This window comes from Oryzias latipes, chromosome 17 (genome assembly GCF_002234675.1).
Source record: "Oryzias latipes chromosome 17, ASM223467v1".
Classification (NCBI taxonomy): Eukaryota; Metazoa; Chordata; class Actinopteri; order Beloniformes; family Adrianichthyidae; genus Oryzias; species Oryzias latipes.
Window position 1 is genome coordinate 17336130 of NC_019875.2, and position 18223 is coordinate 17354352.

Consider the following 18223-nt stretch of genomic DNA (forward strand, 5'->3'; position numbering starts at 1 on the left):
AGGAGCCACAGTGGAAAGCACAAAAGAGTCATTCAGAGTCCTGACGTCACGGAGGCTACAGTGGTTAACATCCAGCCCTGACATCATTTTACTGCACTGTGACTTCTTCAAAAAAAAACTATTGAGGCTTTGGCTTCAGCAGATGGAGAGAAGAACTGAGTCAGAGGGGAAAGAGTGAGTGGAACCCAGGATGGCTGAAAACGAGATGGAGCTTGGAGAGAGGGGGTGGGGGGCAGCACTTCCCAGCAACACTCAGCTTCCCCTTTATTTAAGTTCATACTCCCCTTAGGCATGAAATATGGATGTGGTCAAAAGTGCACATGTACTGTATGACGAAAAGTACATCAACAGAAGCAAGTAAGCTTTAGTTTTTGTTTGTTGGTCTTACAGGTACGCCGTTTTCTCCCGCCGACCCCTCCCTCCCTTGGTCTCCCATTGGTCCTGGATCCCCCTAAGAAACGAAAAAGAACACATTTATGAAGCCAAACCATGAATTTAAAACAGAGCACTCTAAAATTGGGTTTTAATATGTCAACAATAGTTCATGACGACTCCGTTTTACTCTTTTATGAGGCTGAGATGCCCCCAAAAACTTAGAGGACTTTGTTCACCTTTGGATTTATTTGCCTCAAATTTAGTACAAAGTCTGTAGCTGGTACTCCTGATAATCCTTTAAATCTTCATAAAAACCAGAACATGACACAAGGGGGTATTGTGTTAGAGAATGTGTGGTCTTGAAGGCAAAGGGGGATGTAAAAGTCAAATGAATATCAAGTTTTTAAAATTGAAGTTAAGTAAAACTCTTTAAAGCTCTTTAACCTCTAAACATCTGGGATCCACATTTGTGGACATCACATCTTGGATTATATTACCACAGTGGGTAATCCTGTTTAACTGGGGCCCTGTGACTACATGTGCAGAGGTTTAGCACAAGTATTAGCTGTTGGGTAAATTAGTTGCAGTGAAACTGTAAATAGAAGATGAATTACATACAAAATCCTAAAATGTCAAATTGTTTGACAGGTTTGTGATTTGGCGTCATGATGTGGGTTTCACACCCTGCTTCTTTTTTCAGAATTCTTGGTAGCTTTACAGGAAATTAAGTAACTTCAAGTTTCCAAAAATGGTGAAATAAATTTGTTAAGGAAGAATTTTTATTAACCTAATATAACAATTTTTATCATATATATTACAGACATTTCTAAAACCCCAATCTCATTAGCTTGATCCAAACGTTATCTATTTTCTTTTCTTTTATGACATTTGTTTCAATATGTTTTCAGTATTGAATATGGCACATTTGGCAGATGTTAATATTAATAACAATAATAACAACAGCAAAAATAATACAGACACTTGTTTGAAAGGGAGCAGGCAGAAGCTTAGCTTATTAAAGCCTGCTCCTTAAAAAAATAAAAGAATGTAAAGTAAACAAACAAAAAACAAGCAAAACTTTCCTTTGAAACCTATTGTAAATACTGCAACTTGATCCATGTTTTCGGCCCTGTAATTCATCATCAGTCCACAAGGGGCAGTAGAATGACTTTTTTCTGTTAATTTGAAAATGGCTGCTTCCGTGACACTTTTGGCAGGAAAACATTTAGTCAATCTTCAAAACTATATTAAACTAACTGTAATAACTATATAAAACTAACTATATATAAAATAGTGTACCTATTGTCGTTTTTTATTACTACTTGATGAATGCAAAATTTGTTGATATTTATTTTTTGAATACAGTTACACAATGTTAAAAATATGTGGATAAAATTCAAGACGATGGGTAAACGAGCTGCTTTTGTCCTGAACACTCATGTCAATATTTTTGCATCTTAAACTATTATAGTTGTGAGCAAAAGCTTGACAAATCACTCATTTGATACCATGTCTCATAAAAATAATATCGCTAATTTATTAGTGGATTTCATTAAAAGGTTTAAAACACATCTCAATGTCCAAATAAAAATGAAATTTCTGTCAATTTTTTGACATACTGGGGTACAGGGTACAAATTCCAAATATTAAAGCAATATGACCCCATATGCTCCTTGATTCCCTGTAAAAAAGGATCCACAGAAAACCTTGGTTTGGATGTGATCAAAACGGCGTTTGCTATGAAATTCTGTGATGATGCCCTCTTTCACCTACCGCCGCTCCTCGAGTACCTCTGTCTCCACGGGCGCCGTCCTCCCCTTTCTCTCCAACAGCTCCCTGCAACAGGTTTTTTTCAAAACTGTTAGCCTGGTTTGGCTCCTGTGTACAAACTTCCATATTAGATTAGATTGTAATAACTTGTAGGCCACGCTCTCCATCAGGTCCGGGAAGTCCCTGAAACACACAAGATGCTCAGAAAATCAGTCATTACACAAGAAGATGAAAAGGTGTGTTTGGATTTTAAAACATTCTGCTCCAGGGTTGATCACATACATCATCGCCGCGCTCTCCTTTGTCCCCGTCGGCGCCGTTGGGGCCCGGATCTCCCTGTCACAGCACAGATGGTTAAAAATACACCACTGGTCCTGCACCTACCTGCACACTCTTGTATTTACCCACCGGATCACCAAGGGGTCCATAGTTTCCAGGCCTTCCCGGTTCACCGGGCCTTCCAGAATTTCCCTGATAAAAGCACACAAGAAATCATAGAACAAAACAGAACGGAGAAACCTCCAGGCAGATAAGTCCCCAAGGCTCACTTTTTCTCCTTTCCTCCCATAAGGACCAGGATCTCCTTTTGGTCCAGGCTCCCCTTGCTTGCCCTGCAGATGCAAAACACACAGGCTGTTTCAATGCATGTTGACCAGATTTGTTTATAACGTGACTATAAGGCTTCATTTCAAGCCTTTAGAGAACGTATTGTAAACAAAGCTGTAGAAACCAGAGGGCCTCTTTGCTTTTATTTCTGGCTCTCCAAATGGAGAACATTCCCACTCATCAAACTCTAATTCATGGATAATCTGTTAAGAGTCTTGAGGCAGACATGGACTAAAACCGTCACAAAGACCATCACATCCAATCAACTGTTCCTCATAGTTTCCATGTGCCTGACCTTTGACCTCTCTGTGTGGCTCCAGTCAAAACTGCCCGTTTTTCCTGAAATCCATTACTCACATCTGCTCCTGGAGAACCTTTACATCCGGGAAGTCCAGGGAAACCAGCCTCGCCCTAATGAGAAAAACCCCAGAGGACCATGCTGAAACCTGCTTTTTATCAAGGGAACCAATAGAACGCTTGCACTGATTGTGCTAGGCTCACCTTCCGTCCATCAGTCCCATCCAACCCACTCTGACCTTTGTCGCCCTGAAAAGCAGAAATGGACAGAAATCAGAAGAAATAAGCAGTAGATTGGAGATCTTATTGTACACAAAGTGGGGAAAGCTTCAAAATGAATGTGATAAAATAAAAAAACAGTTTACCTTAAAGCCTTTGGCTCCTCTTTCGCCCTGTACAACAACAACAACAGAACCATGAAAAAGCACACAACTGTTTTGTATTCATGAAAAAGCTATGAGATTCTTTGTCTCATTGTACCTTTCCTCCTCTTGGACCTCGATCTCCCTGGAAACAAAAATCCACATATCAATGTTGTTGTCAGACATCATTGCATTAAAGAATTCTAATGAATAAAAAGTTCCAGGAAAATTTCAACTTTGTGTCATGCAGAATGATGAGCAACAACACCTCTAACATCAAGGAGTCCATTGTAAATCTAGTTTCAGCTTTCTGAATCCATTAAATTATGATCATACATTTACAATTTTATTCACTTTAAGAATCACATCAATTCAAAAGTGATGAATCTTTCAAATTTCAATTCAAAAACCATCATTTTTTTGATGATTTGATAAAATTCAAAGTTCAAAATTCAATATTCTTTTGTCTAAAGAACCCAAGAACAAGAACCCAACCCAATTTTCTTCTGGGATTTAAAGTTAATTTGGCATTTTTGTTTGTTTATTTTGGGTAGCAGCAATTAACAGCAGCCAAAAAAAAATTTGATTAAATTGTTATGAATGATTTGATATATAGATTCTACTTGCCCCACTTGGGACATCTTCACACGCAGATTAAAACACTCTACCTTCATCCCGCTGTAGCCAACAGGTCCAGGATCTCCAACGCTGCCCTGAAATAAACAGACAGATTTGTTAGATCACTGCAGTCAGTTAACAAGCTTGAAGAAGACGCTGGATGATGTTTAAAACAAGCTAGCAGCTGAAAAAGAACTTACCATATTACCCATGTCTCCTTTCTCTCCTGGCATTCCAGGTCGACCCATCTCCCCCTACAGAAAGATTGAAAAAAAAACACCTCGGGTGACTCGGATGAGGACAAAGCACGAATAAAAAATGTGGTGGATTGATGGAGTTCAGAGAGTTTCTGAAGGAAGAAACTCAGTTTTTGTTTTCTAGACAGAAGTCGTACCATGCCACCAGCCTCTCCAGGTGGTCCTTTAGCGCCTCCGGAAGGCTAAGGAGCACACAAGAACAATGACGTCAATCATCATCATCTGCATAACCAAACCATCAAAAATCAAATGACACAAAAAAGAAGAGAGTACTTACACTGCAGTCAAAGGAGCAGCACTGAAAGAGCAGAGTTTGGTTTTAAAAGTGTGAATAACCATAAAAAAAACAAGAATTAACAAGCTGTGTATTACAGATAAGAAAACTTTAAAGGAAATTGGAGAGTAAGCATGGATTATCTCTGCCATCTTTGTTTTTTGGTTTGGTTTTAAGCTTGTTGTTTCTCTTTAGCAAGCATTCCTTCCATCCTTAGTCTGAAAGTTAAGATTTAGACACAAGAGGAGTTGAAAAGTAACCGAGCCTGATCTAAACATAAACAAAAAACCTCCTACTAAACATCCGTTTTGTAGGAAAAAGCTAATTTATAATGATGGAGGGGCAGAGATTTTGTCACTTCCTGTCTTCATGCATCCTGAAAGGAACCCTCTACTTTTCATATATAAGATGCTTAACTTCATAACATTTTGTAACAAAGAGAAGCACAAAAAAGCTTCAGATAAAAGCTCTTCCCTATAAACGACAGGAATCTTCACTTGATAAAATGTAATATCTCTAGTCTTCTATTTGAAAAGGAACATACCACATCCTTTGTTTCGTTGGTCTGGAAAAAGAAATAGAGAAATGGATTAGCTCGAAATGTCTATTCTTTTATGTCTTATCGTACGTAAAACACAACAAAAAGTGGATACGTACAATAATGTCAATAATGGACCGAATAGTTTGAATCTTGGTGGTTCTGTAATCATTGTCTGCAGCAGTGAAGTTCTGTCGGTAGTTCTGGTTTGTGGCAATGAGTGAGAGCCGGGTGTCCTGATGAAAGCAAAATAAAAACACAGAAGAAAAGCAGTGGAATTATCCTCCATACGCTTATAAACTCATTCAAATGTTGACTTCCTGTTAAGGATTATTTTTTTAAACTATGATTGTAAATTAAGTCTTTAAGATACTATTATCTGTGATCAGTTTTATTTTTTATCCTTAAGTGTTTCAGAAAACAAAAAAAAAACCTGTATTGGTTTTTTAGCTCAGCCTTTCACCATAACATCAAAGATTTTATTTAGACTTTGAATTTTTATTTTTTAAATTTGCCATTTTAACCTTTCAAAGTCATACAATGTACTGTATGTTTAAGTTATTTTCAAATACATTTCTAATGAATACTAAATGGAAAATAATTGGGAGCCAGTTTAGCTCGTGCTGGTTTGCGGCGCCTTTCATCCGTGAAACCAGGGTTCGACTCCGGGCTGCTCCCTGTTCCCTTCTCTACCTCTGCCGGTTCCAAGCCCGGTTTGAGAAGGTTGCGTCAGGAAGGGCATCCGGCGTAAAACATTGCCAAATTTACCATGCGACTTGTTCGCTGTGGCGACCCCTGATGGGAGAAGCCGAAAGTGGAAGAAGACTAAATGGAAAATAATTGAGCGTTGTACAGACATTTATGCTTAACTGGCTACATTTCTACATGCGTTTCTTAAACCTTGCATTACAGCTAAACTGCTTTAGAGTTCCATTCTGATCAATTTTTGATCGATTTGTAAAAACGTTCCCAATGGTCTTTTAAATATGAATGTGTCGTTTTGAGCTAAAATGACAAATCTGTGTCGTTTTCTAGGACATAGTTTCTGCAGAGCGGCAATAGTTAGAAATTTGCTTCTGAGTTGTGGGCAGGACTGTTGGTGTGGAGTAAGCCCACCCCCAATTATTGTCCATCTGTTTACATGCTCCAATCTAACATTACCAGTGCAACAATCTAACATTACCAGTGCAACAAAAAGGGCGAGCAATATTGGAGTTATCCAGCTGTACAGTTTTGAGGCAGTTACCAGCTCACATGAGGAAAAAGAAAGACGTACATGGGTGTATTTGTCTGCTAACTAGAAATCTTTTGTAAATGACTGATTTTCTGAGCACCATTTGTTCCATGTTGGTTCAGTCTAACTTTACAATTGGATTTTGGAAGTGTGGGTGCATGTCAGCACACAGCTAAACATTTTTGTGTGTGTTTTTTTTTGTACCTCCTGATCAGGTGAAATTGCAACAGCAAAGACTTTGACTCCGTGCTGCTTGGCTTCATTTGCAGCCTCCTGCACTCCTCCACATGGTTCCTTGTACCCGGTGATTGGGTGACCATCAGTGATGACCACTATGTACTTGTTCTGCTCATAGTAGGACCCCCTGTGTTCAGACCGACACATTTATGACACAAAGTCCCTTTCAGCGTTCAAAATCTCCATGTTTGTGTTGTTACCCAACGAGCAGCTCAGCCAGGCCCCTTTTGATGGCACAGTCGGTGTGCGTGCCCTTGCCGATGTACGTGATGCCATCTATGTCCTTTTTCAGGGCCTGGCGTTGGGTGCGCATGTCACTCAGCTCCCTCACCAGGATGATGTCATCGCTGTAGTGAAGAGCTCCTGAGTTCCACGTCACGACGCGGTCACATCGGTGACGCCTGGATTAAGAAAATGTCACACAAACTGCTTTTAAACATTCCAGGCACTAGGGTTGCTAGAACAATGTACAGGGAAAGGTTATTGTCAGTCATGGCCAAATATGTTGAACCCCTAGACTGTATATGAGAAATGATTGTTACAGCTTACTTCCAGGTTTCAACAAAATGAAGCCAATTCAGTCGTCATTTTCTTTTGCATTACGGATCCCAACAAGTTAAAACCAGAAGTCGTCAGTCCGCAGTCTTTGGTCTGAGTCGGTCTGAGACAATATTTCTATGGCAACCGCTCTCCGACCACTTCAAAGCCGGCTCAGGAAGAATCTAACAATCAAACATTTTGAATGTTTGACGTAAGACCATCTCTTTTTATCAAAGCATCTGATTGGTCAGTTTACAGCTTGAATAATTTACACCATCAAGACATTATCTAACAAAATTAGGATTTGCAAGAACATGTTTAAAAGAAGGTAGCAGAGAAGGAACAGTTACTCTGAAAAATAAAACGACTGAGTAATATCTGTTTATTTCTCAATAATAATCTATAGGCTTTCAGTTTTTTGGAGCCAGTGGGTACTTCTTGGTTTGAAACACTAAGGGAGAAGGTCACCCAGTCCAGTTCTCATATACAGCAATGATTGCATCTGCAGTCTCATTCTAGACTGAGGATGAGGATGTTGAGGATGAGAAGGATAGGACAGTGCCAAACAGAACTGTGTTACTTACATGTCTTGGAGTTCATCTATGAAGCGTTTGGTGAACTCTTTAATCTGGTTGATGTAGAAGTTGGGAGGTTTCTGCCTTAGAGCAACACTCTCAGATGTGTCCAGCACGAAGAAAAGGTCAACGGGGCAATCTGCTCGCAGAAAGAAAGAAAGAAATAGGTCAAAACCTGTCTGCATCGGCACAGGAAGCGGAATATCAGTCATCCATACACGCCACAAAGGCGGTGCATTGCAAGGATTAAAGACTCACTCCGATGACAATCATGTTTTGAGTGTTTTTAACATGTGGCATGTTTCTCATGACTGAGGACATGTGTAAAGATAATAAAGATCAAAATTGCATTTCTGACTATGTCTTTATTCAAATCGTTGGAGATGATGAAAAAAATGCTGTTTGAAAAAGACTGTCGCAGTGACGTAGGCGCTGTAGTCGGCGAGACACAAGCTCTCTGCTCTGCTCCATTCTGATGAATCCACAGATCCAGACTGTATGGCTGGATGGCTCCATTGATTCTTGCCATTTTTGATGCACCGGTATTGTTTGGTTGGGGGTGTGAGTGGCTGTTAGCTAGCGGGAGAGTGTAAAAAAAAATGATGATGGGAAATGAGGCAGGCTTACTCCACCAACAGTCCTGCCCACAATTTAGAGGTAAATTTCTAACAAACTCCTGCCGCTCTGTAGAAACGATATCATAGTAAACAATACCGTTTTTTGGGGGCTAAAAATGGCATAATCATAATTAAGAGATGATTGGAGTGGGAGTTTAAGTGCAGCAGAGGAGATCCACAGGCCTCTGAGGAACTGTCATGCAACAGATTTTTCTTCTTTACCTAAAAAGAAATCCTTCAGTCTAAAAGCCGTAGGTGTCCCCACAATAGTGGAAGGACAACCTTCTAATGTTGAGTTTATGGCAGCTTTATGCCTAAAGTCCACAGGCCCAATCAGAGGGACAGGTAAGGCCTGCCTCAGCTCTGCTGAAGCTGTCGTCCTTCTCACTATAGTTGCATGTTTATTCTGCTGTTCGTTGCAGGATCGTACAGGTTTTGGAGAGCATGCACAACTAAGGAAAATCGTAATTTTGCAGCACCCGTGACATCAGTGGCAGCTCTTACTTCCCATGCATCCCTAAAATCACAGTCGTTCTTTTTCATGCTTCCTGCAAAACTTACCTGCAAACGTTGTCACTTGACTCTGCAGCTGCGCTCCAGCCACAACAGCGCACATCAGCGCGAGGAGCCCCCTGAGAGTCTCCATGACAGGAAAAAATAAATACAATATAAAAAATAAAACTACCCTAAAACCAAATCATACGACACCCCTCAAATCCTCCAGAAGAAACTAGTAGCCGGGGTCCCCCTCTAGAGCGACGCCTCAACTAGGGTTCGGCTGGTTCCTTTTGGACGCAGCGCTGCGCCCAAATTCTTCCGAGAGCGCGCAGGAGGATGGGAGCGCGCAGCCAGAGAGGGGTGAGACAGCGGGGTGGGGGTGGGCAAAACGCAGAGCAGCCCCAACTCTGCAAAGAGCTCCCTCCCTCAAAAATAAATAAATAATAATAATAAAAGGGGTGGATCTCTGATGCAGCAGGTTGCATGAAAATAATGTATATATGAAAATAAGTAGCATTACAGAGATGGAAGCTTCAGGTAGAAGAAATGTGTAGATTTTAGTCTGGATTGAAGAAGAATCTCAAGTAAAACTTTTTTTTTGTTGTTGGAATGTTTCAGCAGAAACAAAAGAAAAATTGAAAGATGAACCTCAGGTTTGTCCTGCAGATAATCCACCTATTGCACAGTTGCAGGCATTTGGTCAAAGCAGATGAGAAGCAGATGAGGGGCTTGAAAGCATTTTGTCCTCAAATGGAGAAAACAAAAAATTTGTGGGTGGAGCCCACACATCTGGTTGACTTTGGTGTTTTAGATCTGACCTGAACATAAAAGCATATCAGGCAGGGTGGAGATGTTCTTCAAACTTTCCACCAGTGGAGCAGGAAGAGACGCAGCGCCATCTAGTGCTTTCCTGTGTGCTGATCTTGGATGTCACTGTGGAAAGTGTTAGTGGATCCAGGCAGAGGTGTGTGTATGTGAGGTTCTGGCTTCGACTCAGCTTTTCCACTGAGATCACTGTAGTCGGGGGGAAAGCAGAGGAAGGAGGAGGGGAGAAGAGGCAATGAGAGAAAAGGGGAACATCTGGTAAAGATCTGTGTTTATTAGCAAGCTCCCACAGTAAATTTGCAGGGTTTTTTTTTGTTTTGCAGCTGTGTGGCTCTGGAGAAGTTGAGATGCATGCATCTTAGGATGTCTTAATACCAGCCTAAAATCAGGAAACAATTACTCCAAGAAAATCTGGAGGAAATCTTTGGCACCCTGCTGGGATTTAAGGAGAAAAAAAAAGGAAAAAAACTTGCAGAATTTCTTTAAAAATACAACATTTTCCATTTGGAATTGAAAGCAAATGGGAAAAACATGCAAGGAGATGGATGCAATGAATGCAACTGATAGTACCAACAGAAAGGTGTAAAACAAAAGGTTTGGCCATAAAGCAAAAACATTCATCCCTGGTTTTTAGGTGAAAAACCTGAGTATAGTAGCAGAAACATTTGTTTTTCCAGCGGCATTCTGACACACATGGAAGCCATCAGCGTTCATAAGAATCTGAATTTCCTTTCCCCTCAGAATCAAATCTGCATGTTTTAAGACAGAGCTGATGAAAATGGGATTTCTCTGTTGACTAAAGTGGTTTGCCGGCGCTGCCAAAGACTCATTTCAGGGGATCATCTCTCTTTTGATCAGCGCTTTGAACACTTCAGATTCTGTCTGGCCATCAAAACAGGCGGAAACTGTTAATCAAGAGGGAGAAAACGTTAACAACAGGAAAGGGACGCTCTTCCGCCGTCATTAACATCAATCAAGTCTCTCCGACATGTTTAAATTACTCTAATTAGCAGCCTTTTTTTTTTTTTTGCTGAAGGGTAACCGAACACGTCCAATATGGATTTTCTTGTTAAGGTTTAAGGAAGCGACGTCCAAAAAATTACTGTAAAGCTTTTCTTCCCTGGTAAAATTTATTCAAACTAAGAAAAAAGGTTGTTTTAACTTGAAAGTACTAAAAAAAACAAAAAAATTAAAGTCTACAGTGAGCCAGTTATGTAACATTGGTTTTAAAATTAAGCCCATCAGCATTGCTTTGCACTTATTATTCAGCATATTTACAAAAGTCTTTTAAAGACTTAAAAAAAAAAAAAAGTAACCACTGCAACTTTCATAATTCCAGCACCTCAATTCTGGTACGCAGCACCCCCTAGAGGTCACAGAGGAGAACAGCAGACCTTCATTTTGAGGATGAAGCTCTTTTTCTTCACTTTTTTTTAAATGATAACAAGCTGGGTTTAATTATTAAAATCTGTGTTTTCTCCTCTGTGAGTTGCAGGACGTTGTGGAGAAAGATGTTTACTGCAAACTAGTCATACATTTGAAACAAACAAAGATCTTCATAACAGCAGAGATTGGCTTGTGCTGCACTCAGATCACCTTTGCAAATAAGATCAAAAGAATCCGTTCAGTTCATTTTTAGGCTCATCGGGTCTGAATCTGGATTTGTTGGTCCTCTAACGTTTCAGTCCTCAAGTACAAACAAGTGCAATTTTTCAGTGGATTCAATCCGTTATTAGCTACTGCCCTGGTGTTATAGTGTGCGACTATGTGGGCGGGGCTAGTTCATGTTAGAGTGGCTCTTCAGGTGTCTCCTCAGGTGGTTCAGGCAGGTGTAGGTCTTGGGACAGATCTGGCAGTGGTACGGTCTCACCCCCGAGTGGTTCAGCATGTGCTGCTTCAGCACGCTTCCGTCCGAGAAGGCCTTCCCGCACTGCGAGCACACGTAGGGCCGCTCGCCGGTGTGCACGCGCATGTGCACCGTCACTTTGTGTGCCATTGTGAAGCCCTTGCCACACACCGTGCACTTGAAGGGTCTCTCTCCGGTGTGGGTCAGCCGGTGGGTGCGCATGGCGCCCATCTGGGAGAAGGCTTTGCCGCAGTCGGGGCAAACGTGCGGCTTCTCGCCTGTGTGGACCCTGGTGTGACTCCTCAGTCCTCCGGCGGTGGAGAAGCACTGCGAGCAGTGCGTGCACTGGTAAGGCCGCTCCCCGGTGTGGGTGCGCATGTGCTGCTTTAAATCGTAGCGGTTCCTAAAGCCGCGACCGCACACCAGGCAGCTTTCAGGCCGCTCGTCGTTGTGGCGCAGCTCGTGGTTGGACAGGCATTTCTCCGACAGGAAGCACTTCCCGCACTCCTGACACTGGTAAGGCTTCTCGTGGTCGACCCTCTGGTGGTACTTCAGCTCGCTGATGCCGGGGAAGGTCTCGTCGCAGTACCTGCATCTGAAGCGGTGGTTGGGGCTGTAGGGGAGCTGGTGCTCGCTCATTTGATGGTTCCTGAGCATGTGGGCCATCTTGAAGGTCTTGCCACAGTGGGAGCACTCATATTTAGTTAGCAGCTGCACGCATGTGTGGCGCATGCGCTCGTGCAAGGACCTGAACTGACAGCCACACTTGGTGCAAATGTGCGCGGCGTTCTTGCACTTCCGCTTCCGGTGGCCTGAGAGGTGCGCCTCGGTGCGGAAGGCTTTGCCGCACTGGGAGCATTTGTACGGCTTCACGGCCGTGTGGAACCTCTGGTGCTCCAGAAACTCAAAGCGGTACTTGAAGCTGCGACCACACAGTGGGCAGTTGTGAGTCAGCCTTCCTCGGGGGTAGCCCGCTTTGAAAGAAGTCTTCCTCAAGGACAGCAACGAAGAAGTCCGGTGACCTAAGCCACTTTTCTGATGTTTACCGCCGCCCATCAGCTTTCCCATCCCGATTTCGCCGTGCCCTTCGTGCCGTTGTTGGTGTTTAGCTAAGCTCTTTGGAGAAATAAAACTCTTCCCGCATCGACTGCACTTGTAAGGCTTTTCGTGATCCACCTGCTGGTGGTATTTAAGGTCCCCGATTCCGGAAAAACCCAGGCCGCAGTGGCTGCACTTGAAAAGGCGGCTTTGAGCATGAGTCAGCAGGTGCTCCTTCAGGCCGCTGGACTTCGGAAAACTCTTCCCACACTGTTGGCAGTCATAGCTTCGCCCCCGCTTCGGACAGTGGTGTCGGAATTTGTCAAGCGACGTGGGAAAGTTGTTCCCGCATTTGATGCAGAGGTACGCGGCGTTCTTACATTTCCGGAGTCGGTGTCCGGCGAGCAGCGTGGCTGTTCTGAACGCTCGGCCGCACACGGAGCAGTTGTAGGGGTGGAGGCCGCTGTGGACTCGCTGATGCTCCATCAGGACAGAGTGATGCTTGAAGCATTTGCCGCACTCTGAGCATTTATGGACCTCTGGCTGCGATTTGCTGCAGGCAGATGAGGAGATGTCGGCCGGTTTTGGTAACTCGGGGAAGTCGGTCGACGTGGAAGGGTTTGTGGAAAGCTCTTCGTCAAACATGACGATCTGAGGAACGCCGTCGTCGTTGTGGACGTCGTCGTCACACGCACTCGGGTGAGAAGAGATGGCCACTTCCAGGGACGGAGGGAGCGATAGAGATGGAATAAGGAGATCATCGGATTGGAACGGGGCTGCAAGTAAAAACAGCGAAAATTCATCTTAATTTAGGAGCAGAACTCCATTCCTAGTATTTAGGGGGCAATAAATATGCAGGGGTCCCACGTTAAAACACACTGGTGGGAATTCTTTAGTGGAAATGTGCAAATGTAAAAGAAATAAAGTTGAATATTACTCAAGCAATAAACGAGGGAACACTTTTTTTTGTCAGTAACTATTTCTAAAGGTGGTATTGATATTATAATACATAAAAATCTTCTAATAAATATCATAATTCGCAATGATGAAGGGAAAAAAAGAATTGAACATGCAAACAAAGGAAGAATGCTAAAGAAAAGTCAGAAATGCAGAGAGAATCTAGTAGATTTCCCAAATAAAACCTCTTTTAGAATAAGATTGTAAATGTATCCAAAAAAAAAACAAAAAACGTGGGTCTTTTTTTCTTCTTTCTGCAGCCTGGTAAGAACTGTCCTAAGGACTGCTACCGATCCACAGCTCAGGAGTTGAAAACGGAATACATTTTTTTTAAATCAAAATAACTTCAATTGAGTGAAAGCAAACTTCAAAGAACTCAAGGAAGAGTGAAAGGAAAATATTATCAAGAAAAAGAAAATGTGCAATCATAGCCAATTGGATTTCATTTTAGTAAAGTAAAAAGAAGTTTAAGGAAAAATAGCTTGGAATACAACCTTCAGTAAAAAGAAATTGTTGCATCTGCTGCATGTGAGCAAACATACCAACAGAACTCTTTGCCAGCTTCCCATGGCACTGTTTGCTCTGAAGAAGAAACTTGAGGTCATCTCCATTTGAGACACACTGCATGTACTCCTCCAGGACAGCGGGGGCAGCACTGATCCAGGATGCAGTCTGGGAACGCAAGAAGAGAAGCGTTCGAATGAAAGTCGAACACATTGCCACGCACTCCATACATAATAATTGATAAATTTCTTGCCTGTTTGAAATCTGGGATTGGAAGGAGCTCTTCTAGCCTGGAGAAGAATTCACAAACTAGAGTTTCTAATGCTGTGTCAAAGTCGGGGCCGTATTCCACCGGAAACACGTTCTGTTGGACAAAAGAAAAGATATTTCACATTAAGAAGCTGTGGTAAACACAAAAGCGTGGACAGAATTGTTGGTATCCCTCTGTTATGTAAAGAAAAACCCAAAACAACCACTTTAAAGGACAAAAAAAAATTAACTGAAAATCAGCCACTGCTTTTAATGTGTAATTTGTGTAATTTGTTGTGTTTTTCAAGGATTATCCTGTTGGAAGACCCACAACCTACAAAAAATGTGTAATCGCGTTATAGATATACACATTTTGCTAAAGAATATCTTTACAGCCATGAGATTATATTGTACACTGCACATAATGGAGACACCCTGCATGAAAAACCAAACCACTGATGCCCCTTTCAGATGTCCTAAATATAGGGGTCCTAAATGGATGAATTTACATCTGCTCAACCCAGTTTTTCTTCTTTTTTTTATTATTCTGACAAAAAAGATCACATGGCATATTTAAAATGCATTGAGGGTAGCATCAGATGAAACTCAGTTTTTGTGTGTACTGTCAGGAAGGTGGCTTATTTTTAATCGTTTATTTTTAGAAAACTTTTAGGTTATTATAACTTCAGTCAAGAAATTTGTCAATGATCCTAGATTGAAGAAAAAAAATACAGCTGTAAAGAAGGAAACAAACGAACCTAAACGGTATTTTTACCTTAAGGAAATGTTCCCTGCCATCCGTGTCTTCAATGAGGCCCTGCACCAGCTTCATAAAATTCGCTTCTGGGGCTTCGATCACAGGGCTGTTTGTCTGGGTTGCAACATGAGCGTAACCATTAATGATCCATGACAATATTAATATCCGACAACTATGACAAATTTCTATATTTTTTTTTGAAGTGCTCAAAATAAAAAGATATTTGCATATTTTGTAAGAAAAACCAAAAAAAGTAGTCATAAACAGGAAGTTAAAAACATCTCTCACCTCCTCAATGCAAGAAGTTCTGATTCTGTTCAGATGAGTCTCAACTGCTTTGAGATCTTCAGGATGTTCTGAGCGCAAAAGTTCAAGAGTTGTCTGAAAGAGACGTGATTTTTTTTTTTTTTTTTTAAAGGTGGGGTAGGTGTTATTTTAAAACCTGCTTTCATACTTGGCCCCTGGTTTTATACACTTACCCGAGCCCTCAGGCCCAGTGAGAGCAGTCTTCCTTCTCTTTTGCTCATCAGTTCAGGGACTGCATCCGTTACCATGGACACAAACTCCTCCAGTTTACCATAGTGCTTGATGTTCCTCTGTCTCACCACCTCCCACATCACAGCTGACATCAACCGGAGAGGTGGGACCAGAAGTGCCAAAGAAGACAGGGGAACGCTGAATTCTTAAAAGAAAATATAAGTGTATCGGAAATAAATGCATGACAAATCCATTCTAAATAAACTTAAAGCGATCGATTAAAGCTATCTTTTTTTTTTTTTCGGTGAATAAAAACTATCCAGTTTTGTTAGAGACATTCTAAATAATGTTTAAAAAAAAATCAGCAAACATAAAAACTAAAAAGAAGTCACCTGTAAATAATGCAAGGCTGAAAGCCTCTTTGCTAACTGTGCCACTAAAGTTAGAGTTTTCTGACCCGCAATTTAAAAAAAAAAGAAAGAAGTTATTTATGAAAATATAGTTCATTCCGGATACTTTCTTCAGGCTGTGGACCTAATTTCAGTAATAGAGCGCATTCTTTGGTTTACAACGAAAGATTTCCACAATTATAATGCAGCGTTGCTAACTGTCAACATAGCAAGACGTTGTGTTTACCTGACCTGCTTGTACACCGTTAAAACTTTAAAACTAATAATAGCGGTCAAAAGAGAAAAGTATGAACTGCGTTTTAAAATACATACACAGTAGAAACATATCTCAACAAAAAGAATTATTTTTTTAAATCTTAAACACGGTGTAGAACGTTAGCATAGGCTAACAAGTAGGCTAGCCTTGAGGCCGCAAGTCTTGGTGTAAAAACCGGCATGTTAGTGAGCAAAACAATTCTTGTTCCAGGGATTAGTCGAGGCCAAAGCCTCGGCCAATCCTTAGCTTTGGTAATTTATTTAGGTTGATTAGAAGCAATATCATACATTGTTGTTGTGTTTCGCAAAATGTTACATACCCATCTCGTTCATTTCGAAATTCTCATATAACGCTGAGGCGAAACTTCAAAATACGAGTATGTCGTTCATGGTTACGGTTAGCGTGCTAGCTATCCGAAAACGAAGCTTCAGGCGCCAACTACTTCCTGAAACGCGTCGCTCACCCAGCCAGTGCCTGTTCGGTCCACAAGTAGAGACTCGTTTTATTGTACGACACATTCCGGAGAGAACCCCTTTGCGTTTAATCTCAAGGGAATCTAACAAGCACCGCCCCGCTGACGAGTCAAAAGTAAGTAAATTGGATAGAACACTGGCCTGAATCTTTTATATGTAATTAGGTCACACACAAATTGAGTTAAATCTGTATATTTTATCAACGGAATTTGTTAGGTTTATTTTAATGTTAAATACTTTTTACTAATTTTACTATAATATAAGGACATAAACGTTTTCATGACCTTGTTTCTAAACACAAACAAATTATTTAGAAGGACTTAATGATCATTTATGTTGACATGGAGCCCAAAACCCATTTAAAACAGACATATTCAGTTTCCTTTATTTAAATTGTAAAACAAATAAATTAATTAATTAAAATTTACCTTTGAAATATCTATTATTTCTCTAAAACTAGGAAAAAAATCTGAAACAATAAAACAACTCAAGTTAACGTAAATAAATAATAGAATCATTTAGATGTAGAAATGATGCTCTGTGCATAATCTAGAATATAGATTTTGAAATTATTGTAAACATAAACTGATGATTATTGTGCTGTCCAGCATAACAGCAATGTAAACAACATATAAATGATTTTGTCCAGCCAGATTTCCCCCCCAGAATTAGTCACTAAAGTTAAGATTACATGATGAGATTGAGTTTTCTTTTTACACAATGTTTCTTAAAATGTGTTAAAATTTCCTAACATTTCAGACGTTAGCATGTGTTTGAGTGTTTTTTATCTGTCAGGTAAAATGATCAATAACATTTCTCTAAATTCTATTTCAGTATTTTTGTGTGTTGATTTCTTTTTTGCACAATTCCAGATTTATTTTTGTTGTTGCTTTCTGTTGAATCAAGAGATAGATAAATTATGTTGTGTCATTCTTTTCTTATATTTTTGTAAAAACATATGACCTTGGTGTTAAATCACATGCATCAATGACCTGAAGATGCACAAATCTCCGAGTGGTGGCAGTGAAGGATATGAAACCGCAGCCACTTGGCAACTACATGACAGTAAAAGGGGATTCACAAGAGAAGTAATTAGATAGTGCTTGCTTCATCACGCCATCTGGACAGTGTTAGCCATCATGACTAAGTAAATCCGTGTAGTTCATGCTGACTGACAGAAGAGCTCTTGTACCTAAAAGGCTGTTTTCTCCCCTTTTCAACTCAAATTCACAGCTGTTTTGCAAGGTCAACAGTGCACGCTCTTCATTACAATTAATTGAATTTACTAACAATTTAACTTGCAACCCTATATCATGTTGTGAGTTTAGTCGTTGAGGCACAACAACATTTATTTTATCTTCCTCGAACAGATGAGGCAGACCTCAAAAATATTTGTGAGGAGAATTTTATGTAACCCTAAAAGTTCCAAAAAATAAAAATAAATAAAATAATTTGTTTGCAATACAGACAAAAAAAACACGTTTCTTTCATTTACTTTCAAAAATTAAGAGAAAATATTTATGAACAAACACTAATATTTAAATTCTCCAATTTTCTTAGTCAGGATCACAGGGGTCTGTCCTCCATGACTCATGGCATTTATTTAAATGATGTAGAGTCATCTGCTCTTTTC

General features: G+C 40.7%; 2 protein-coding genes across 3 annotated transcripts in view; both read right to left on the bottom strand.

The window, feature by feature from the left end:
* The window catches only part of col6a1 (collagen type VI alpha 1 chain), a 33910-nt gene extending 24771 nt beyond the window's left edge, over positions 1-9139 (bottom strand). The window contains exons 1-20 of the mRNA XM_020710930.2: positions 8862-9139; positions 7693-7822; positions 6769-6969; positions 6536-6695; positions 5217-5333; positions 5104-5124; positions 4563-4583; positions 4423-4467; positions 4229-4282; positions 4079-4123; positions 3529-3555; positions 3414-3440; positions 3253-3297; positions 3109-3162; positions 2694-2756; positions 2554-2616; positions 2428-2481; positions 2293-2328; positions 2149-2211; positions 389-451 (exon numbers count right to left, since the gene is read on the bottom strand). Coding sequence (XP_020566589.1) covers positions 389-451; positions 2149-2211; positions 2293-2328; positions 2428-2481; positions 2554-2616; positions 2694-2756; positions 3109-3162; positions 3253-3297; positions 3414-3440; positions 3529-3555; positions 4079-4123; positions 4229-4282; positions 4423-4467; positions 4563-4583; positions 5104-5124; positions 5217-5333; positions 6536-6695; positions 6769-6969; positions 7693-7822; positions 8862-8946 — 1374 coding nt within the window. The 5' untranslated portion in view covers positions 8947-9139. The remainder of the gene's footprint in view (positions 1-388; positions 452-2148; positions 2212-2292; positions 2329-2427; positions 2482-2553; positions 2617-2693; positions 2757-3108; positions 3163-3252; positions 3298-3413; positions 3441-3528; positions 3556-4078; positions 4124-4228; positions 4283-4422; positions 4468-4562; positions 4584-5103; positions 5125-5216; positions 5334-6535; positions 6696-6768; positions 6970-7692; positions 7823-8861) is intronic.
* A 738-nt stretch (positions 9140-9877) lies between these two features.
* Positions 9878-16665, bottom strand: LOC101159533 (zinc finger protein 878). 2 transcript variants are annotated; one of them, XM_023965749.1, is made up of 7 exons: positions 16581-16665; positions 15454-15656; positions 15263-15355; positions 14993-15088; positions 14222-14332; positions 14007-14136; positions 9878-13283 (listed from the first exon to the last, which is right to left on the bottom strand). In XM_023965749.1, the coding sequence occupies exons 1-7, from the start codon at positions 16633-16635 to the stop codon at positions 11401-11403; spliced, it is 2571 nt and encodes an 856-aa protein (XP_023821517.1). In that variant the 5' UTR covers positions 16636-16665; the 3' UTR covers positions 9878-11400. The 2 variants fall into 2 exon arrangements, with proteins under 2 accessions (XP_023821517.1, XP_023821518.1); XM_023965750.1 differs by lacking the exon at positions 16581-16665 and adding an exon at positions 16437-16574.
* Between the last annotated feature and the right edge of the window lie 1558 nt (positions 16666-18223).